At 40.0% G+C, this 20300-nt stretch overlaps 1 protein-coding gene across 1 annotated transcript in view; it reads right to left on the reverse strand.

Annotated features, from left to right (window-relative positions):
* Positions 1-1158: 1158 nt before the first annotated feature.
* LOC114688538 (zinc finger protein 665-like) overlaps positions 1159-20300 on the reverse strand; it is a 107085-nt gene continuing 87943 nt past the window's right edge. Inside the window, 4 exon segments of the mRNA XM_028863116.2 lie at positions 1159-3858; positions 3861-4286; positions 4991-5117; positions 9421-9506. Coding sequence (XP_028718949.2) covers positions 2402-3858; positions 3861-4286; positions 4991-5117; positions 9421-9450 — 2040 coding nt within the window. The 5' untranslated portion in view covers positions 9451-9506 and the 3' untranslated portion in view covers positions 1159-2401.

Here is a 20300-nt window from a genome sequence, read left to right on the forward strand (position 1 = left end):
AAAGAAAACCTAATGAGTAAGTGGATTTGTTCTGAATTTGAGTGGAGTGCAATTAGTTTTCTTTGGAGATATGGCCCCCGAAAGGTTATTCATGGTCTAGTAGATCGATTTTACACCCATGTACATACACTTGGCACTAAGTGAACTCAAGTACTTAAAAAAAAAAAAAAAAAAAAGAGCACATGAAGATATGAAGAAAGAGTATGGCAGTGGGGAAAGTTGGGGAGAAGTATATCCAAATGCATGATGCATATACATGAAATTCTAAATCAATAAACTCAACTCTAATATACTAAGATATTTATTTAAATATAAAGGAAAAGCCTAATCTCTGTGTTCAAGTGTGGTTGACCAGAGTTAGAAACAAAGTAAAACTTCCATAACTGTGAATTAGGATTCTAATTTCACTGTCAAGTAATTTCTGTTAAATTCATCATAACACCTCCAACATGAAATATGAACTTTGACAAGGTTATGTGAAATCATATAAGGCTTATGTGCTATGGAAAGATTTTGATTGTGGGCTCTCCAGTGCTTTATCAAGCCTTGCAAATTATCCTGTATTCCTCATTCATTAAACTAGGGTGTGAGAGGTTCAGGCTGGGGGCTTGATCACATTTACTCACTGAATTTCAATGTAAAGCCATTAAACACAGATGTTTTATTTATTTAAAAAAATCACCTTACACAGAGTTGCAAAATATTACAAAATTACATGTGCTTTTACAAAAAAATTGTAGATTACAATAGGAGGAATGTTACTTTACTAAATATGGAAACTTACAGTTATTATTTACCATTTCCAAAGATGGCAAACGTGTGAGTTTCATGGCGTACACTGTTCAACACAACTATACATTTTCTAAGATTCGCTTTTATTTTCCTCTGATATCTCTATTTTTCCACATACATTTCATTGAGGACATCCAGCTAGAAATCACTAATTCCATGGATTTGCCAATTTTTTTCAGGGATCTGTAAAATGTTTTTGAGATGCCCTGCCTCTGCCTGCTGAATGCCAGGATAGCCCTTTTCTCTTCCTACTGCCCAGCATACTTACCTCATATGTAAGTGTATTCCTCCTTCTCCTGCAATTAAAGCTCATCTCCATTTGTGTTATAGTGATGAAGTTTGCTTAGGCTATTAATTCTTCATGGAGCTAAAACACACAGTAGATTTCTGGGAGCGGCTGGCAGCAAGCGCCAATGGCTGCACCTATGACCTCAGAATCCTGCCCACACACAAAGAGAACTGAACTTTGGGTAAACACCATGTGTTACAAATAAAGGGGAAGAATAATGCCTGAAACCAAAGGGATTCCAAGACGGGATTCTGCTCGGGTGGTGAAGGCTGTTTTAAATAGTGAACCAGTAACAAATAATCAGGAGAAAGTGGTAAAAAAGGAGTACTCTTCCCAGGCACACAATGACAGAATTCTCCTTGGATCAGAACACTGTCATGAACCAGGGTAGTTACCAAAAGGTCACCAAGCAGAGGGGCCTTGGTCTGTGCGGCATCTGCACGAAGAAGAGCTTTGACCCAAGGATCCTCTGAATTTGCCCTCAGGAGTCGGTCCATTTGATCTGTGTTACAGATGGTTAGTGACCAGTTCCTAACTATCTAACTTCCCTGACGCCTGTCTCAGGTTCATCAGCACTGATGCAGCAACAGCTAATACACATTATCATAAAATCATCTGTAAGCAAGAGAGCATGGATGTAGCCAAGTTTAAAGTCACTATGTTTACATTTCAGCAAATCCCAATAGTAGTATTACCAAAATGTCAGTAAGATTAATATTATATTTACTCAAATAGAACTATCTTGCTCTACTCAAATACAGGACAAATTCACTTACTCACTTGGTTTTCTTCTTTGTAACACGCTTGTTTGTCTAATGTCAATTATGTCTTAGTGTTTCTGTGTGAATCACTGTGCTTTTCAGTTGGAGTAAATACTTCTCCAACTTTCTTGAGGACTAAAAAATGGTGTTCCTGCATACTTTTTGGGATTTCCTAGCTGTGCATATGCATGTACATGTGTCACATTCACAGGTTATGTCTTTAACGTTTCTCACGCTCTTGCTAGGAGTTTTCTAGGTTTTCCCTTCAGGATGGGTTTTCAGATGTAGCTAAAATCTTAATACCAGGTAAAAACTTTGAAAAATTCAGTGCAGTTCTTGGGCTCTCTAGCATGGAATTACAAGATATGAAATTCCTAATGTACAAGACATGAGGATTTCACAAAAGTAGTTTCTTTCTGGTATTAATCTTCTGATTACAATTTATCCTCATGAATTTTCTGAGGTGAACAAGTAAAATGTTCTTACGAATGATTTTTAAATATTGCTACAGCTGAAGAATTTTTCTTCAGTTTAAACTCTTGGGATTTCTATGATTTAATCATTCATGAAAAGCTCTCACAAGTTTCTTATGTTCGTGTTTTTCTCCAGTATGGATCCTGTTGTGCTTTGTAAGAAGAGATCGCTGGGTAAAGGACTTGTCACATTGTCCACATTTGTACGGTTTCTCTCCAGTGTGGATTCTGGAATGGGTTTTAAGGTTTGACAGCCAATAAAAGGACTTTCCACATACTTCACATTTGTAGGGTTTCACCCCAGCATGAATTTTCTGATGAGCCTTAAGACTTGAACAGTGGGTAAAGGACTTGTCACATTCTCCACATTTGTAAGGTTTCTCTCCAGTGTGGATTCTAGAATGTCTTTTAAGGTTCGACAACCAATGAAAGAACTTACCACATTCGTTGCACTTGTATGGTTTCTCCCCAGTGTGGACTCTGTAATGTTCCTTAAGTCTTGACAACAGATAAAAGGCTTTACCACAGTCTTTGCATGAGTAAGGTTTCTCCCCAGTGTGAATTTTCTGATGTGTGCTAAGAGCTGTGCAGTGGGTAAAGGCTTTGCCACATTCCTTACATTTGTAAGGTTTCTCTCCAGTATGGATCCTGTAATGGTTTTTAAGTTTTGACAACTGAGAAAAACACTTACCACATTCCTCACATTTGTAGGGTTTCTCTCCTGTATGGGTTCTACAATGGCTTTTAAGGTGTGAGAACACATAAAAACACTTGCTGCACTCCTCACATTTGTAGGGTTTTTCATCAGCATGAATTTTCTGGTGTCTTTTAAGAGCTGTGCAGCGGGTAAAGCATTTGTCACATTCTACACATTTGCAAGATTTCTCGCCAGTATGGGTTCTGTAATGGCTTTTAAGTCTTGACAACTGAGAAAATGATTTGTCACATTCCCCACATTTGTAAGGCGTCTCTCCAGTGTGAATCCTGTAGTGGCTTTTAAGGCCTGACAACCAATGAAAGAACTTGCCACATTCTTTGCACTTGAAAGGCTTCTCTCTAGTGTGGACTCTGTAATGTTCCTTAAGTGTTGACAACAGATAAAAGGCTTTACCACAGTCTTTGCATTTGTGGGGTTTCTCCCCAGTATGAATTTTCTGATGTGTACTAAGACCCGTGCAGTGGGTAAAGGCTTTGCCACATTCCTTACATTTGTAAGGTTTCTCTCCAGTATGGATCCTGTAATGGCTTTTAAGTCTCGATAAGCGAGAAAAGCACTTACCACATTCCTCACATTTGTAAGGTTTCTCTCCAGTGTGGATTCTGTAATGGCTTTTAAGTCTAGACAACCGAGAAAAGCCCTTATCACATTCATTACATTTGTAAGGTTTCTCTCCAGTGTGGATTCTGCAATGGGTTTTAAGGTGAGACAACCACTTAAAGGACTTACCGCATTCTTTACATTTCCATGGTTTCTCTCCAGTATGAAGTCTCTGAAGTGTACTGAGGTTTGAGCAGCTCCTGAAGCCTTTCCCCAGTTGTGTGCTTTCTCTCCACAATGAATTCTTTGCTGCACAAGTCTGTGTGCGGAGCCCAAAAGTTTATCACTCTCTGTATGCTTGTGCTCTATTTTCAGAGTGTGGATACTCTGGTTTAGACTAATATTGGAACATAAGCGTAAACATTTGCCACACTCTTTATATTTGAAAAGGTCTTCTCCAGTGTGCACACTTTTATGTCTGTTTAGGTTGGATGAGTCAGTAGAGGAGTGCCCGTGGTTACTGCATGTGCAGTTGATGCAGTTTTCTACAGTATCACTTGTGTTATAAGGTGTACACTGGGAGGATTCATGAATCATTTTGCCAAGCTGATTGTATTTGTAAGACTTCTCTTGGATATTCGCAAGCTGATGGACAATGTAGTTAGAGTCTTGATCCAAGACCTTGTTGAATTTACCACACATGCAATGGTTCTCTGGGAAATGAGCACAATTAGGGATAATGAGGATTGACTCATGAGTTAACAGATTCAGTAGCTGATGTCACCTTAAGTTCTCTAAGACAAGTAATAATTATTTAGACTAGGGCTCTTAGTGGAGGGTTTTTACTTTCACTATCATTATATGAGTGTTCAGAAGCTTCAATTTGCATCTCCATCACACTGTGGGAGATCACACTGTGGGAGATCACACTCCATCACACTGTGGGGACTGATAACAGAACTCTCATTCCTCTCTAAACCTGCAGGACATGGGACAGATGATGAAAAAATAAACAACTTTGGGAAAAGAGCTCTCTGAAGGATTATCTTTAAAATATTTTTCTCTTTTTAAATTTCTCCCCGGCCCCCCCCCAGAAACAGCTGAAGTATAGTTTAATGCAATACTAAAATGAAAATATTCAACTTACTAAGTGTATTGCAATGCATATTTCTGCTGCACACATTTAACTTTCTTTTAACTTTAAATATTTCATTAAAAACTTGGTAAGAGGCTTGGAGAGATGGGTCAATAATTAAAAGCATTTATTGTTTTTTTCAGATGACTTAGGAAAATTCCATAATTTTTTTTAACGAGAATTTCCCTAATTTCCTATAGCTTCTAGACAGCTGCAGAGAATTTATACACCTATAAACCAAGTAATACAAAAGCAGGAATTTTGCTAGAAAACTGTTCTTACCCACAGAGACCAGGTTGTTGTAATTCTCCAACATCACATCAATGTACAAAGCCCTCTGAGCAGAGTCCAGGCATTCCCACTCCTCCTGGGAGAAGTCCAAAGCCACGTCCCCAAATGTTAGCAGACCCTATAATGGAAATTTAAGAGTTTTATCATGGGCTACTGGGCAGAATGCTTTCCTAGATAAAGGAGGTATAAGGACCTAGGGATATTTTTGTGATGTAGGTGAGGCAGGAAAATTATTCTTTTTTTTTTTTTAAAAGATTTATTTATTTATTATGTATATAGTATTCTGCCTGCATATATACCTGCAGGCCAGCAGAGGGCACTAGATCTCATTATAGATGGTTGTGAGCCACCATGTGGTTGCCGGGAATTGAACTCAGGATCTCTGGAAGAGCAGCCAATGCTCTTAAACTCTGAGCCATCTTTCCAGTGTCTGGAAAATTATTCTTTAAAATGTTTTTTAGAGGGGGTGGAGACATAGCGTAGCAGTCAAAAATAATGCTTGTTCTTCTAGATGTCCTGGGTTTGGTTCCCAGGACCTACATGGCATCTCATAATCACATGACCAACTGCCTTCTTCTGGCCTCTAAGGGCACCAGGCATGCAAGTAGTACACAGACATACATTTAGGCTCAAACATCCATACATATCGAAATAAAATTTAACTGTATGTTCTAACTCCGTGTGCTGTACAGCAGCAGTTTCCTGACAGTTTGAAACATTCTGCCCTGCAGAAAAACTCATTAAAACAGGAAGTAAACAACTCACAAATGCCACTGAAATTGACCACATTTCTTAGGTCCCTTTCTCCCCAAGAGTATATGAACAGTAAAGACCGCTGAAAGCCATCCTCTGGCTTTGTAAGCCAAGCTGCAAAGGCGGCTCTCAGATGAGCACAGGCACTGGCCCTCGCAAGAAGCAGAGACCAGCCTAGCAGCCCCAGCTGAGCTGCCTAGAAGAGGCTCAGACCAAATGAGCCACCAGGAAAGGAGACCTTCCAACCTGTTACTCTGCCGGCCAGCAATGCAATGTGCTCCAGGTTTCCAGGATTTGTGAGATGTCAGCCATGCTGAGGGATGGGCTTTGGTGATGCAACTGTCTGAATCATTTCTACTCCTGTAAATAACCTCAATAAAATTCACCGGTTCACCAAGTTGGTGGTATCCATGTATCATGGGCTCCTTTTCTGGTGTGTAGACGTGTATGTGTGCATGTCCATCGCCCCAGTCTGTCACACAACACTGAAAACAGGATGACATAATAGTCTCAAAACGATATACTTTCAGGGAATATAAAATAAAAATTTAAGATTTAGAAATAGAAATCTACCATTAATGAAATAGGGGTTTCTGTCACATGGGATCACAGTGTCACATCTCAGATGGAAAGGTTGTGATGAGCAAAATTGTGTCTCTAAATGCTACAACTGTTGATCATGCTATAATATCAACACTAAATCAATCTTGTCTGCAGCTGGGCCTCACCTGACTCTATTTTAACACCCTTAGCTGGGATGCTATGGTTCTGGTTCAGTGCTGCACCCTTTGTGTAACAAAGAGGAAGAACAAGAAGGCAGAAGTCATGGGTGGATTTGAAATTAGAGTTTTGATTTTTCTACACAGTGAAGAGTAACAACAGTCAATACTGCTAATATTCCAAACGTTAACACATGAAGTCGTACAGTCTGTGAGAACATTTTTGCCTGAATATATTGGCAATCATGAAGTAAATAGAAAAAAAAAATCGTCATTAGCCAGTTGATATCATATATATATATTCTTTTTCTAAATGTAGGTACAACCCAATACAGACAAATAATAATTTCAGAAGTTTAAAGGTTTTCTGTGAAATGGCAGGAATGAATTAAATCAAGCGAAAATATACCAACTCTTCATTGCTTTTTAATTATGTTATTGCTCGTAAATGGAGTTCAAAAGAATCTTCAAATTTTGGTTTATGTAATGTATTTGAGCTGTACTGTCAGTTTTACAGCCAAGTACTACTTATGTTCTTCTTTTATTTATCAGAAAATACAAGATGCAATCTTATATATTGGTTCTGACATGAATGTAAAATAGAAATTTAAACCTGGGGACTGGAGAGATGGCTTATTGGTTAAGAACACTTGCTATTCTTGCAGAGGAAACTGGTTCAGTTCTCAGCACACACATGGCTGCTCGCTACAGCCTGACTCTAATTTCTAGTGATCTGGAGATCTCTTCTTGTCTCTGTGGGTACCAGGTACATATATATGCAGGCAATCACTCATGTACATAAACCAAAATAAAAACTTAAATAAGTAAAACATTTTCCAAGAAAAAAAAAGTAAAACAGGGCTGGACAGTGGTGGTGGCCAGTAGATTTCTGTGAGTTCGAGGCCAGCCTAGTCTACAGAGTGAATTCCAGGACAGCCAGGGCTACATAGTGAAAACATAGCCCGAACCTCCCTCCAAGAAAAAGAAGTAAATGTGCCCATTACAGCCTTTTTTCATAACCTCTACCTATGAAAAACAGTAGCTCAGCAAAAGGGAAGAAGAAGGTGATGGGAGAGCCTTCCTCCTCCAAAGGGGAAGATCAGAGCAAAGTAATTATGAGTAATCTTCATTTCTGCATGAAATGTGATAGTTTATGTACATTGCTCAACACTCTCAAGAAAATTCTTACTGATATATTCCACATGCTGTTACATAAAGACTCACAATCAAGAGGGGCTACACAATAGGTCACTGTCGGAAAAAAAACAAAAGAGAAAGAGAAAAGGCTCATTTCTCTAGTTTGGGAAGTTATTGCTGAGTGTTGAAATCAAGAGAATGATGTGACCAAAAAACGAACTTTCCTGAGACTAATAGATGCCAGGTGTCGACAAACACTGGCACATCATCTCTGTGATATCAAATGTCAAAGAGAGAAATGGTAGATAACAATGTGCATCTCCTTAGAGAAACATCAGTTTCATGGATGATCAAGGCACACAGGCCTGCCATTCAGCACTCTCAAGAGTGCTTTAAGATCCATTACGCATCCAAATAGCACATCTTTGGATTCTTTTCCAAAACATTATTAGAGATTCTAGCAAGGAGCTCAACACCTAGAATGTGCACTTTCATAAGTCTAGTTCAAGGAAACCTGATACATCCCTCAAATTGAACCTACATGGCACATGAGGCCTTACTAACTAATATATAAGTACACAAACCCACCCTTTGTAGCAAGTGAACAACAACACATTTGTTTGAACACCTGCCACAATGGAAGCACAGGTCTTGTTTTCACTGTGAATATTCGCCCTCACACAAAGAGTTTGGAGAGGACTGAATGGAGAGAAGGCCATTGCTGTGGGATGTTCTGTATGTCCTGTGGGAGCCCGTTCTCGGGTTCCTCGTGGCTTTACCCAGCAGGTCCGCATAGAGGATGATTAGGATCACAGGCCTGAGTGCAGGTGTCTGAGATGATCTGTACTTGGCTGTGCTGTGGGATGGTCTGTATGTCAAGTTGCTCTGATTGGTCAATAAATAAAACCTGATTGGCTGTGGCTAGGCAGGAAGTATAGGCGGGACTAACAGAGAGGAGAAATAAAAGAACAGGAAGGCAGAAGGAGTCACTGCCAGCCGCCACCCTGACAAGCAGCATGAAAAGATGCCGGTAAACCACGAGCCGCATGGCAAGGTATAGATTTGTGGAAATGGATTAATTTAAGCTATAAGCACAGTTAGCAAGAAGCCTGCCACGGCCATACAGTTTGTAAGCAATATAAGTCTCTGTGTTTACTTGGTTGGGTCTGAGCGGCTGTGGGACTGGCGGGTGACAAAGATTTGTCCTGACTGTGGGCAAGGCAGGAAAACTCTAGCTACAGGCCGTGGTACACAGTAGACATGTATTTAAAGAGTTCATCTTGACTATCAGAAGAAAACGGAATTCATGGGAGACAAACACTTCAGATGACACTATCAGAAGCAGAGAATGAAAGGCTTGCAATGTGTCTTAGTTAGGGTTTCTATTGCTGTGGACAGAAACAATAAGCAAGGCAACACTTGTAAAGGAAAACATCTCATTGGGAATGGCTTACAGTTTCAGAGGTTTAGTCCATTTTTGTAATGGCAGGAAACACAGCGACATGCAGGCAGACATGGTGATGGAGAGAAGGAGCTGAGAGTTCTACATCTTGATCCACAGGCAGCAGAATCGAAAGTGACACTAGGCCTAGCTTGAGCATCTGAGACCTCGAAGCCCATTGCCATAGTGACACATTTCCTCCAACAAGGTCATACCTACTCCAACAATGCCACACCTTCTAATCGTGACACTCCCTACGGGCCAAGAACTTGAACACTTGAGTCTATGGGGGCCATTCTTATTCAAAACACCATACAAGATTTTAATACGTAACAATTCTCAAAAAAAAAAAAAAAGACCATGACACTGACCTGGCATGTATTTACAGGAGAAGCGGCCATTTCTTCTTGTTGCTCTGCTCTGAGTTTCTGTTTCAGTAACAATGATTGGCCCCTTCCTGCCCTTGCATATCAGGTGTCAAAAATGCAAAACAAAAATGAATATTAAACTCTGTTAAGAAACAATGTCTAACCACATAAAAAGATCCAAATACCAGAACAATACCAGAAGTCTGGTCAACAATTCTTGAAGTGAGGAGAGAATGGAAAAATATATTTAAATACCTGAAGGAAAATAACTGTCAGCCATGTTATTGCAGCCAGAAAAATTATCTCTTAAAATTGGCAGAGAAGTGTGTTTGAAGGTAGTCATGAGTTAACACATGCCATTTCACTCAAGCATCACTACAGATAATAATTAGAGATAAAATATACAGAGATCAGTAAATATATATATATATATATATATATATATATATATATATATATATTCACAAGAACACTGGATATAAGACATTTCATTTGAGGAATATATGAATAAAAGAGAGCTAGGGAGTAGTTGACTATGTCTATCCAACACATTGAACCAGAAAACCACCAATTCTAACAAGGAAGAAACAGAAATACTATCTACAATCTAATCAGCCCCATCAAAAAATATCACAGGGAATAAAAACCATATGATAAAAATGTCAGTAGAACATGGAAATGTCTCTGACAAAGTTCAACAAAAACTTCTAATCAAACTACGGATGGGCAGTATTGAAACACGCCTTTAATCCCAACACTCTGGAGGCAGAGCCAGGAAGATCTCTGAGATTTGGAGGCCAGCATCATCGACAGAGTGAGTTCTATGCCAACCAAGGTACACAGAGAAACTCTGTCTTGAAAAACAAAACAAAAAAACTAGGAATAAATGGAACCCAGCTCAACGAGGTACATGTGTCAATCCTAGGCTGAGAGTTCTAAATTTACCCCATTTTACAGTATTACGTGACAGTGACAAAAAAAGGACAGTTCCTGTGACCCTCTGAAAAAAGTCCAGACTTGACCAAATATGTCCAAAGATAAAAAGACTAAAACCTCAGCCTATCAAAAACGTGCTAATGTAACTGTTGCCTGCTTAACAAATTATGTTTGAAATGACCTAACGGGTCCTGAAATTCCCCTAGCTGTGATTAAAAGGAGCCTGCAGGCTCCCCTCAGGATCGTCGCCATTTTGTACAGGTGTCTGACCCCATGTGCTGGTAATAAACAAAGCAAGTTCCAGGGCCACACAGAGAAACGCTGTCTCAAAAGAACAAAAAATAAAAATAAATTAAAGGAATAGTCATCAAAAGGAAAACCACAAAAAGCCAATGTATATATGTATTCATTTTTCAAATTTTTTTTTCTTTTTTGGTTTTTCGAGACAGGGTTTCTTTGTAGTAGCTTTGCGCCTTTCCTGGAACTCACTTGGTAGACCAGGCTGGCCTCCAACTCAAGGCTGGCCTCGAACTCACAGAGATCCGCCTGCTTCTGCCTCCCGAGTGCTGGGATTAAAGGCATGCGCCACCACCGCCTGGCCCCATCTTTCAAATTTTTAAAGAATTATTTATGGGCTGGAGAGATGGCTCAGAGGTTAAGAGCACTGCTTGCTCTTCCAAAGGTCCTGAGTTCAATTCCCAGCAACCACATGGTGGCTCACAACCATCTGTAATGAGATCTGGCGCCCTCTTCTGGCCTGCAGGGATATGTGCAGACAGAACACTGTATACGTAATAAATAAATCTTTAAAAAAAAAAAAAAAGAATTATTTACAAGCTGGGCAGGGTGGCCTCTTCTATGGTACTAGAGGCAGAGGCAGGCAGAACTATGTTAGAGGCTGGCCTGGTCTACAAAGTGAGTTTCAAGACAGCCAAAGCTGTTACACAGCGAAACCCTGTCTCAAACAACAACAGAATTATTTATTTATATTTTATGTGAATGAATGTTTGCCCTGCATGTGTGAATGTGTATTATATAAGTGTTGGTGCCCATGAAGATCAGAGTACATTTGATACACTGCAACTGGAAATATAGACAGTTATGAGCTACTATGTAGGTTTTGGGAAACAAATCCAGGCCCTTTAGAAGAGTAACAAGTGTTTTTTTGATATTTGTTTGTTTTTGCCTTTTGTTGAAATAGATTTCTTTTTTCTCCCATAATATATCCTGATTTCGCTTTTTTCCTCCGTCTACTCCTCCCAGTTTCTCCCCACTTCCCCTCCCTTCTAGACCCATCCCCTTTCTGTCTCTGATCAGAAAACAAACAGGCTTCTGAGGGATAATAATTTAAAAAATATAACATACTAAGATAAAACAAAAACTAACACACCAGAATTGGATAAAACAAACTGAAGGAAAGGAAGCCAAGAGAAGGCATAAGAGACAGGGAGAGAGACCTGCTAGTTCACACACTCAGCGATCTCATAAAACCACTAAACTGGAAGCCATTATATATACGCAAAGACCTATGGGGTAAAAAGAGAGAAATAAAAATAAAAAATAAGACCGAGTTAAAAAAAAAAAAAAAAAAAAGAAAAGAAAATCCCTGACACAACCTTGTGAGAAAAGGAGGACACTCCAAAGATGCCAATGAGTCATTTTCTGTTGGCCATCTATTGCTGGGCATATAGAAGACTGTTCTTAACTGTTCACTTAACCATCTATTCTGCCACCCATTCTGTTTTTTTTTAAAAGTGTTTATGACCCTTAGCTATGATGTAATTACAAACTCAAAACCAACTGATACTCCTTCTCGCCCTATTCAGAATGGCTGTGACTCAATGTCAGCCTGGTCTACACAGTGAGTTCCAGGCCAGCTAGAACTATACAGTGGGACTGTCAAAAAAGAAAGAAAAAGGCCGGGCGTTGGTGGCGCACGCCTTTAATCCCAGCACTCGGGAGGCAGAGCCAGGCGGGTCTCTGTGAGTTCGAGGCCAGCCTGGGCTACCAAGTAAGCTCCAGGAAAGGCGCAAAGCTACACAGAGAAACCCTGTCTCGAAAAACCAAAAAAAAAAAAAAAAAAAAAAAAAAAAAAAAAAAAAAAAAAAAAAAAAAAAAAAGAAAGAAAGAAAAAGGAAAAAAAATAGCAACAAACCTTGCTGTTAGATATTGTTCTGTTCTGTATGCTGTGAATATGTGTTTCTCTGATTGATTGATAACTAAAACGCTGATTGGCCCATAGCCAGACAGGAATTATAGGCGAGGTAAGCCGTCCAGGAGAAATCTAGGAAGAGGAAGTCTGAGTCAGGAGTCACCAGCCAGACACAGAGGAAGCAAGATGTCAAGGCAGAACTGAGAAAAGGTACCAACCCACATGGCTAAACATAGGTAAGAATTATGGGTTAATTTAAGTATAAGAGGTAGTCAGTAATAAGTCTGAGCTAATGGCCCAGCAGTTATAGTTAATATAAGCCTCTGTGTGCTTACTTGGGGGATGCAAGTGGGAGAGATTTGTCCTGACCACCAGCTGGGCAGGTCACAGGAAAACTTCCAACTACATTTGGTGTACTGAAACAAGGCCCTCCAATTTCCACAAGACCTAAAAGAGTTTAAAAAGGGCTTCTAAACACACAATAATGGAGCCCAAAACAGCTTTCTACTTCATGTCTCATGCAGATATAGAGACTCCAAGGTGCAGAGACGCCATGGCCTACAGACTTGAGCTACAGTATGGTAGGTTCACAGTGTATGGGCTTGAGTGCAGCATGGCAGATTCCACCACTGTACACAGTGGCGTCTGCAAGCCATTCATCACGGTGCATGGTAGATACAGCTTTTGCTAGTACAAAAAAAAAAAAAAAAAAGGAAAGAAAGAAAGAAAACGTTTTTTGGGCTATATGCTGCTGGATGGAAGCATAGATCCATTGCTTCAGAGAGTCAGCAATGAGCTTAGTTCCCCCAGAGCTGGCGGTAAACGGAGTTCCACCATGTTGGGAAGGTGAGGTGGGCACAGCCAGCATGCCATTTCAGTGCTAGTCATGCTGCAGTTTAAAGCAATAGATTCACAAAGGGACAGATTCAGATGGTATAAACCATAAACAGTTTACAGTGTGTGTAAAATTGTATGTAGGCTTGGAAGAGAATGGAAAATGAATATAGACAGTTATATAAAGAAATAGATAACTTCAAAAAAATAAAGCCTTTAAAGAGAAAGTAAAAGTAATATAAAACATAAGCCACATAAGGATGGAAATCACACAGATATTCTACAGGACACAGAGAGAAGCGATTGAGAGACTCTAGGCCTATAGGCTGAAGATGGATGCCCCAACATTGCAGAGGAACTTTGGATGACTGTATAGGCAGGCAACTGTCTCTTTCATTTCCAGAATTTTGGAAGTTGCTTGAAATGAATTTCCTGTATACTCAGGTAATATTATATCCTTCTGGGGTCTTTGATGTAGTTGAAGACTAGATTGTTACAATTTTCCTTGGTTATGATAAAAGATAAATTAGATATGAAACTTAAGACTCACAAATATAGGATAGATAGCATATTTTCTTTAATTTTGCCAAATACAAATAGACTAGATATTGTAACTGTAATTCTTGCTTGATAACTGTTTTGTTATAAGTAATTTTACTAGGTTAAAGTTAAAACCTTCCTTTTTGATTAGACAGAAAAGGGGAGGTGCTGTGGGATGTTGTTCTGTATGCAGTGAACATGTGTTTCTCTGATTGATTGATAACTAAAATGCTGACTGGCCTGTAGTCAGACAGGAAGTATAGGCAAGGCAAGCAGACGAGGAGAATTCTGGGAAGAGGAAGGCTGTGTGCTTATTAGGGAGTGGGAAATATTTGTCCCGACTGCCGCCCGGCCAGGACACAGGACAACTTCCAACTACAAAACCTAGTTGAGGAAATGGAAAAGTGGAATCCCTACTTATTCTTGGACATTCCATTATGGGATACGCTGGACCACAGCCTGTAACCCGCTCTAATAAAATCCCTTTCTATCTCTATCTCTATCTCCGTATCTATACAGACTCATTCTATCAGTTCTATTCCTCTAGAAATACTCTCTTACATGGGATGTGGCCTCTCTACAGGTGGTTCCATGTGGTCAGTGGAACTCACAGCAGCAACACGGAATTTGACGGCAGTGTGGAGATGAAGGTGAAATGCAGGTACACGGAAAGACCCAGTGAAGAGCACCACCTGCAGCCAACTCTCCTCAGAGAGCACCAGGCACAACCTTCAGGATTAGAAGATTAAATGCAAACCACAGCATTGGAGTGTGGCAGTAAGAATGTCACTTGAAGTGTTTGGTTTTGGCGCATTTTACATACAAATAGCAGGGAAGTGTATGCTGGGTATGACTTAGGACACAATTAACACGCAGCCCTTAATCCAACTTATTTTCCTGTTCCAGATGCCAAGTCCCGTTTAATAGTCATAAACTACTCAAGAGCGGGAACATGTCCTTTCCACATCACATCACATTGTCAGTGAGGAGGGTTTGCTGCCGATGGATACAAGAAAGAGCGGCAGGGTGAGTGCCAGCTCCTGAAACACAGTGACACAGAAGTGGGGTGACAAAGACACACTGAGGAGTTTGGGCAGCAGGAGGCGCTGGTTGTCAAAGACATTTGTCTGTAATTATGTGCCTGAGGGCTTATAAGCAAAAGATCAAGTCAATCTGAAATGGGATGCAGAAAGGTATTCGAAAGGCCGTGTAGGTAATGTAATAGAGACTCAATGAACAATACCAAGAGTCAATGCATCACACTTGTTTCTGTGATGAAATAAAAGGACTGACAAAGCATTCCTTATCTAATCTGAAACTAAGAGAGTAAATCCCTAAGTAATGGAATTAGAGCTGAAAGGGGCCATAGCAATGGATATCCATGATGTCTGTGTATAGAGTACTGTAGAAAGTCATCCCAAATAAACTGGAAATGTAGAAGAAAAGGATGAGTGCTTAGAAACAACCTTGTCTGTTGTGAAACTAGAGAAGATCTGACACAAATACTGGGATTTAAGCACTAATGATTTCGTCTAAAAATATTCCAGGACTATCCAGGTGGTGGTGCTTTAAATCCCAGCATGCAGGAGGCAGAGGCAGGTGGATCTCTGTGGGTTTGAGGTCAGTCTGGTCTACAAGAGCGAGTTCCAGGACAGCCAGGGCTACATAGTGAAACCCTGTCTTGAAAAAGAAAAGAAAAAAATTCCAGGATTGGACAGATTCAGCAATAAGTTCTCTAAAGGAACAACATATCATACAAGGACAAGCGAATACCCGCAAAGCAGAATCACTGACCAGTTGTCTGCATAGAAATAGACACGGAGACTCTCTCTGAACTATATAGAAATGGAGTTCAGGTTAGTTTCATGCCAGGGATGCAGCTGTTTCAGAAACATACACAAAACAATCAATGTAAAATAGCTAATATCTACACTCAGTGAAAGAAGAAATATGATCATGTTAATAGAGCTAAAAAAGGCCTGTGACAAAACATCACATTTGCTCAGTATAAAAGCTCTGAAGACACATACCTCAATGCCATAAACACTAGAAGCCACAAACCTATATTTAACATTACACTCAATGAGGAAAACTACAATCATCCTACTCTAATAGGAACAGAGACAAAGGTGTCTACTCCTTCCACACCAACTCAACACAGTGCATCAACTGTTATACAGACCATGAAGGAGAGAAAAAAAACTTACAGGGGTCCATATACTAAAGTCAAGGGGCTGGAGAGATGGCTGAGCAGTAAAGAGCACTGACTGCCCTTCCAGAGGGCCCAGGTTCAATTCCCAGCACCCACATGGCAGCTCTCAACTGTCTGTGACTCCAGTTCCAGGGGATCTGACACCCTCACACAGACATACATGCAGGCAACGATTAAATATCAAAATTAATCATTATAAAAATCTGCAAAAATATAAGTGAATAGGAAATACCAATGCCTATTTGGAGGCAGAATTTTAATGTTTTATACAACAGTAAGAGAAGCATGCGGAGATCACAGAGACTGAACCACCAACCAGAGAGCTTGCATGGGACTGACCTAGGCCGTCTACACATATAGTTGTAGTTGTGTAGCTTGGTCTTCTTGGGGAACTTCTAACAGTGAGCACAGGGCCATCTCTGATTCTGTTGCCTGCTGTAGGGACCCATTCCTCCTACTGGGTTGCTTCACCTAGCCTTAATAGAAGAGGAAGTGCCTAGTCTCACAGCAACTTGATATACCAATACCATGACTGGCTGACATATATGGGAGGCCCACCCTTTTCTGAAGAGAAAGGAGGAGAAATGGATTGGGGGGAGAGGGGAAGAGAAAAGGCTGGGGGGAAGGACTGGGAGAAGAGAAGGGAAGGAGGGGAAACTGACTGTGACTGGGATGGAAAAAAAATTAATTAGTTAAAAAATAGTAAAAAGAAAAGAAAAGCTTTGTACTGTTATTACTGCTACCCAAGGAATGCTCAATCATACCACAAAGATACATGCTCAACTATGTTCATAGCAGCACTATTCATAATAGTCAGAGCCTGGAAACAACCTAGATGCCCGTCAACTGAAGAATGGATTACGAAAATGTGGTACAGATACACAATGGAGTACTACTCAGCAGAGAAAAACAATGACAGCATAAAATTTGCAGGCAAATGGATGGAACTAGAAAATATCATCCTGAGTGAGGTAACTCAAACCCGAAAGACAGTCATGGTATGTACTCACTCATAAGTGGATACTACATATAAAGCAAAGAACAATCTGACTGCAAACCACAGAACTAGGGAGGCTACATAACAGGAGGGACCCTAGGAAGACTGTGATTTATAATAAGTTGGTATTACTCAATCACTGGGCAAGGCTCAGTGAAACATTGCACTATTAGGATAAGAATTTGTACTGTATCAAGCTGATAATGGAATAAATAAATAAATAAATAAATGAAAAATAATCAAACAAATAAGTAAGGAAAGAAAGGAAGAAAGAGAGAAAGAAAGAAAGAAAAGAAAAGAAAAGCTTTGCACTGTTATTACTGCTATTTACGTAGTTAAAACTAAAGAGAAAAAATTTAAAAACAAAACAAAACCTTTTTTTTTTTTTGGTTTTTCGAGACAGGGTTTCTCTGTGTAGTTTTGCGCCTTTCCTGGAACTGGCTTTGGAGACCAGGCTGGCCTCGAACTCACAGAGATCCGCCTGCCTCTGCCTCCCGAGTGCTGGGATTAAAGGTGTGCGCCACCACCGCCCGGCAAAACAAAACCTTTTTGTAGACAAATTTCTCAATGGTCTTATTAAATAAAAAAACATGGAGCCAAATATAGGGGTGAAAGCCTTAGAGATCAGGGAAATAGGGAAAGCCACCAGCCAACCTTACCTCATCAACTCTGCACCTTCCAAATGCGAGTTACTTCCTTTCCTGTCTACCTACACACATATGCCTTGCTGTTCTGCCATGTGGTTTGCTCTTTGTCCAGCTACATCACTTCCTCTTCCTGCAGAGCTCTGTCATTTTCTGTCTGTCTGTCCAGACCTCCAGACTTCCACGGTAACTAGTTTTGGAATTTAAGACCTGTGCCACTACACCTGACTGTTTCCAGTGTGGCCTTGAACACACAGAGATCCTGCCTGGCAAGAGATAGGATTAAAGGCACGTGCTAGCATTGCATGACTTTTTTGTTTACTTATAATGGCTGTTCCCATTCCTCTGATCTCCAGGCAAGCTTTATTTATTGAAGCACAAATAAAATATCACCACATTTCTGCACAAATAAAATTCACCACAACATTCCCCCCCACCCCCCATTTTTTGAGACAGGATTTCTCTGTGTAACAATCCTGGCTACCCTGGAACCCTCCTTGTGGACTAGGCTGGCCTTGGACTCACAAAGATCCATCCACCTGCTTCTGCCTCTTGAGTGCTAGGATCAAGGGCATGTGCCACTACATCTGGCTTAAAAATTTATTTTTCTAATGGGGAATACGCAAAAAACAACCAAACAAAAAACCTAAACAAGCAAAATTAAGACCTCTAAAGTGAACTCTTTAATTTGTTGAAGGAACTGAATAAGGAAAGAATTTCTATGCACATCAAATGGGACACAGTACTGTGAAAATTACAATACCAATGAAAGAGATTGATGTGATTAATTCAAACTTCATGACAATGAAACTCCCCATGATATACTTCACACATACAGACAGTACAGAGAATCCTACAAATTTCCAGGGAAGCACAGAGATCCTGAGAGCACAGAGCAGTCCACAGGACAGAGCTTTTGCTGCCCTAGCTTTGATTCTAGATGAAACTGCAGAGCCAAACAACCAAGAGCACCATGGTCATGGCAGAAGAACAGACACACAGCCCAACACAATACAGCAGCAGCTAGCTGGAGAACCAGACCAACAGCAACGACCATGCCAATGTCACCAAAATACCACACACATGTTACACAATGTTACACAATAGGCAGTCTCGTCAACCAATGGTATTGGGAAAAGTATCTATCCACACAGACAACCTTCAATAAATAAATGGGAACCTGGGTCCCATTCTCTGCCACTGTAAAATGAATCACAGACCTTCACGGATGATCTGGAACAGTGAAACCTGCAGAGCAACAGAAAGTAGAATACGCCATATGTGGATGTTGGGAATTTGTCCTTGAACAGTACTACACATCTCCAGGACACAAAAGCACAATCCGACAAACACAACTGTATGCAATATGGATGCATATCACAGAGTTTCCAAATACAAGAATCAATCAACGCAACGTAGGGAGAAAATAGACAGTAATGCCAGGAAGCTTTGATATCCACTATCCAGTGATGCATAAGAAAATCAGACAGAAAACCAATAGTGCCTAGCAGGTATCCAGAAAATCAATCACACAACAGTAGGAGATTCCCAGGCAGCGTTCTTTAACTTCAAGAAATACTCTCCAGTGTGCTCATTAACTAGAAATACCAAAATTAAAAAATTAGTAAATGCCAATATTTTAAAAACTCTCTTCTCTAAGAATCTAGAACACAGGCTGGTGAGACGGCTCAGAGGTTAAGAGCACTGGCTGCTCTTCCAGAGATCCTGAGTTCAATTCCCAGCAACCACATGGTGGCTCACAAACATCTGTGATGAGATCTGGTGCCTTCTTCTGGTGTTCTGCATGTACACAGGCAGAACACTGTATACATAATAAATAAGTAACTCTTTAAAAAAAATAATCTGGAACACAGACACCAATAACAGGTAGAAAACAAAATACATTAAAAGACAAGTGAATAATGACTCATTGCTAGCATGTGCTCATTCAAACATGGAAGGACAATGTAGAGAAGGTCTGTGTACTATAAAGATTCTAAGAAACAGAGAAAATGATCCTAAAATGCATAAACTTGTGAGAAACCACAGACTTTAAAAACTATGAGAGAAGGATCAAACCTAGAGGTGATTTCAAAATATACTAGGATTATAGTGATGCAAACTGTTGAGTGCCGTCATGAAGGCTGACAGCAGGGGACAGCAATGGGAAGACGGTGTCGATGCAGTTTAATACACCAGAGAGATACTAAGCAATTCTTGTCAAAGCCCTGCTGACATTATATTAGAAACAGGAGTAATTAACCCTTCAAATAACAGAACCAAAGAAAATGCAAAAAAGCTTCAAAACTTTGAAGCAGGAAAAACTTAAGAGGAATTGAGTGTCCTAATCAAGCACTACATTAAAATTACAGAAATAAAAACCACTTAATATTCACATAAAGACACAATCAGCAATGTGAATGGAAGAGGGACAGCATCACTCACATGCAAAGTCAAATAAATTATAATTATTCCTAGTACTAATTCTTTTTTTTTAAAGATTTATTTATTTATTATGTATACAGTGTTCTGCCTGCATACATGGATGCAGGCCAGAAGAGGGCACCA

Source organism: Peromyscus leucopus, chromosome 1, assembly GCF_004664715.2.
Source record: "Peromyscus leucopus breed LL Stock chromosome 1, UCI_PerLeu_2.1, whole genome shotgun sequence".
NCBI lineage: Eukaryota > Metazoa > Chordata > Mammalia > Rodentia > Cricetidae > Peromyscus > Peromyscus leucopus.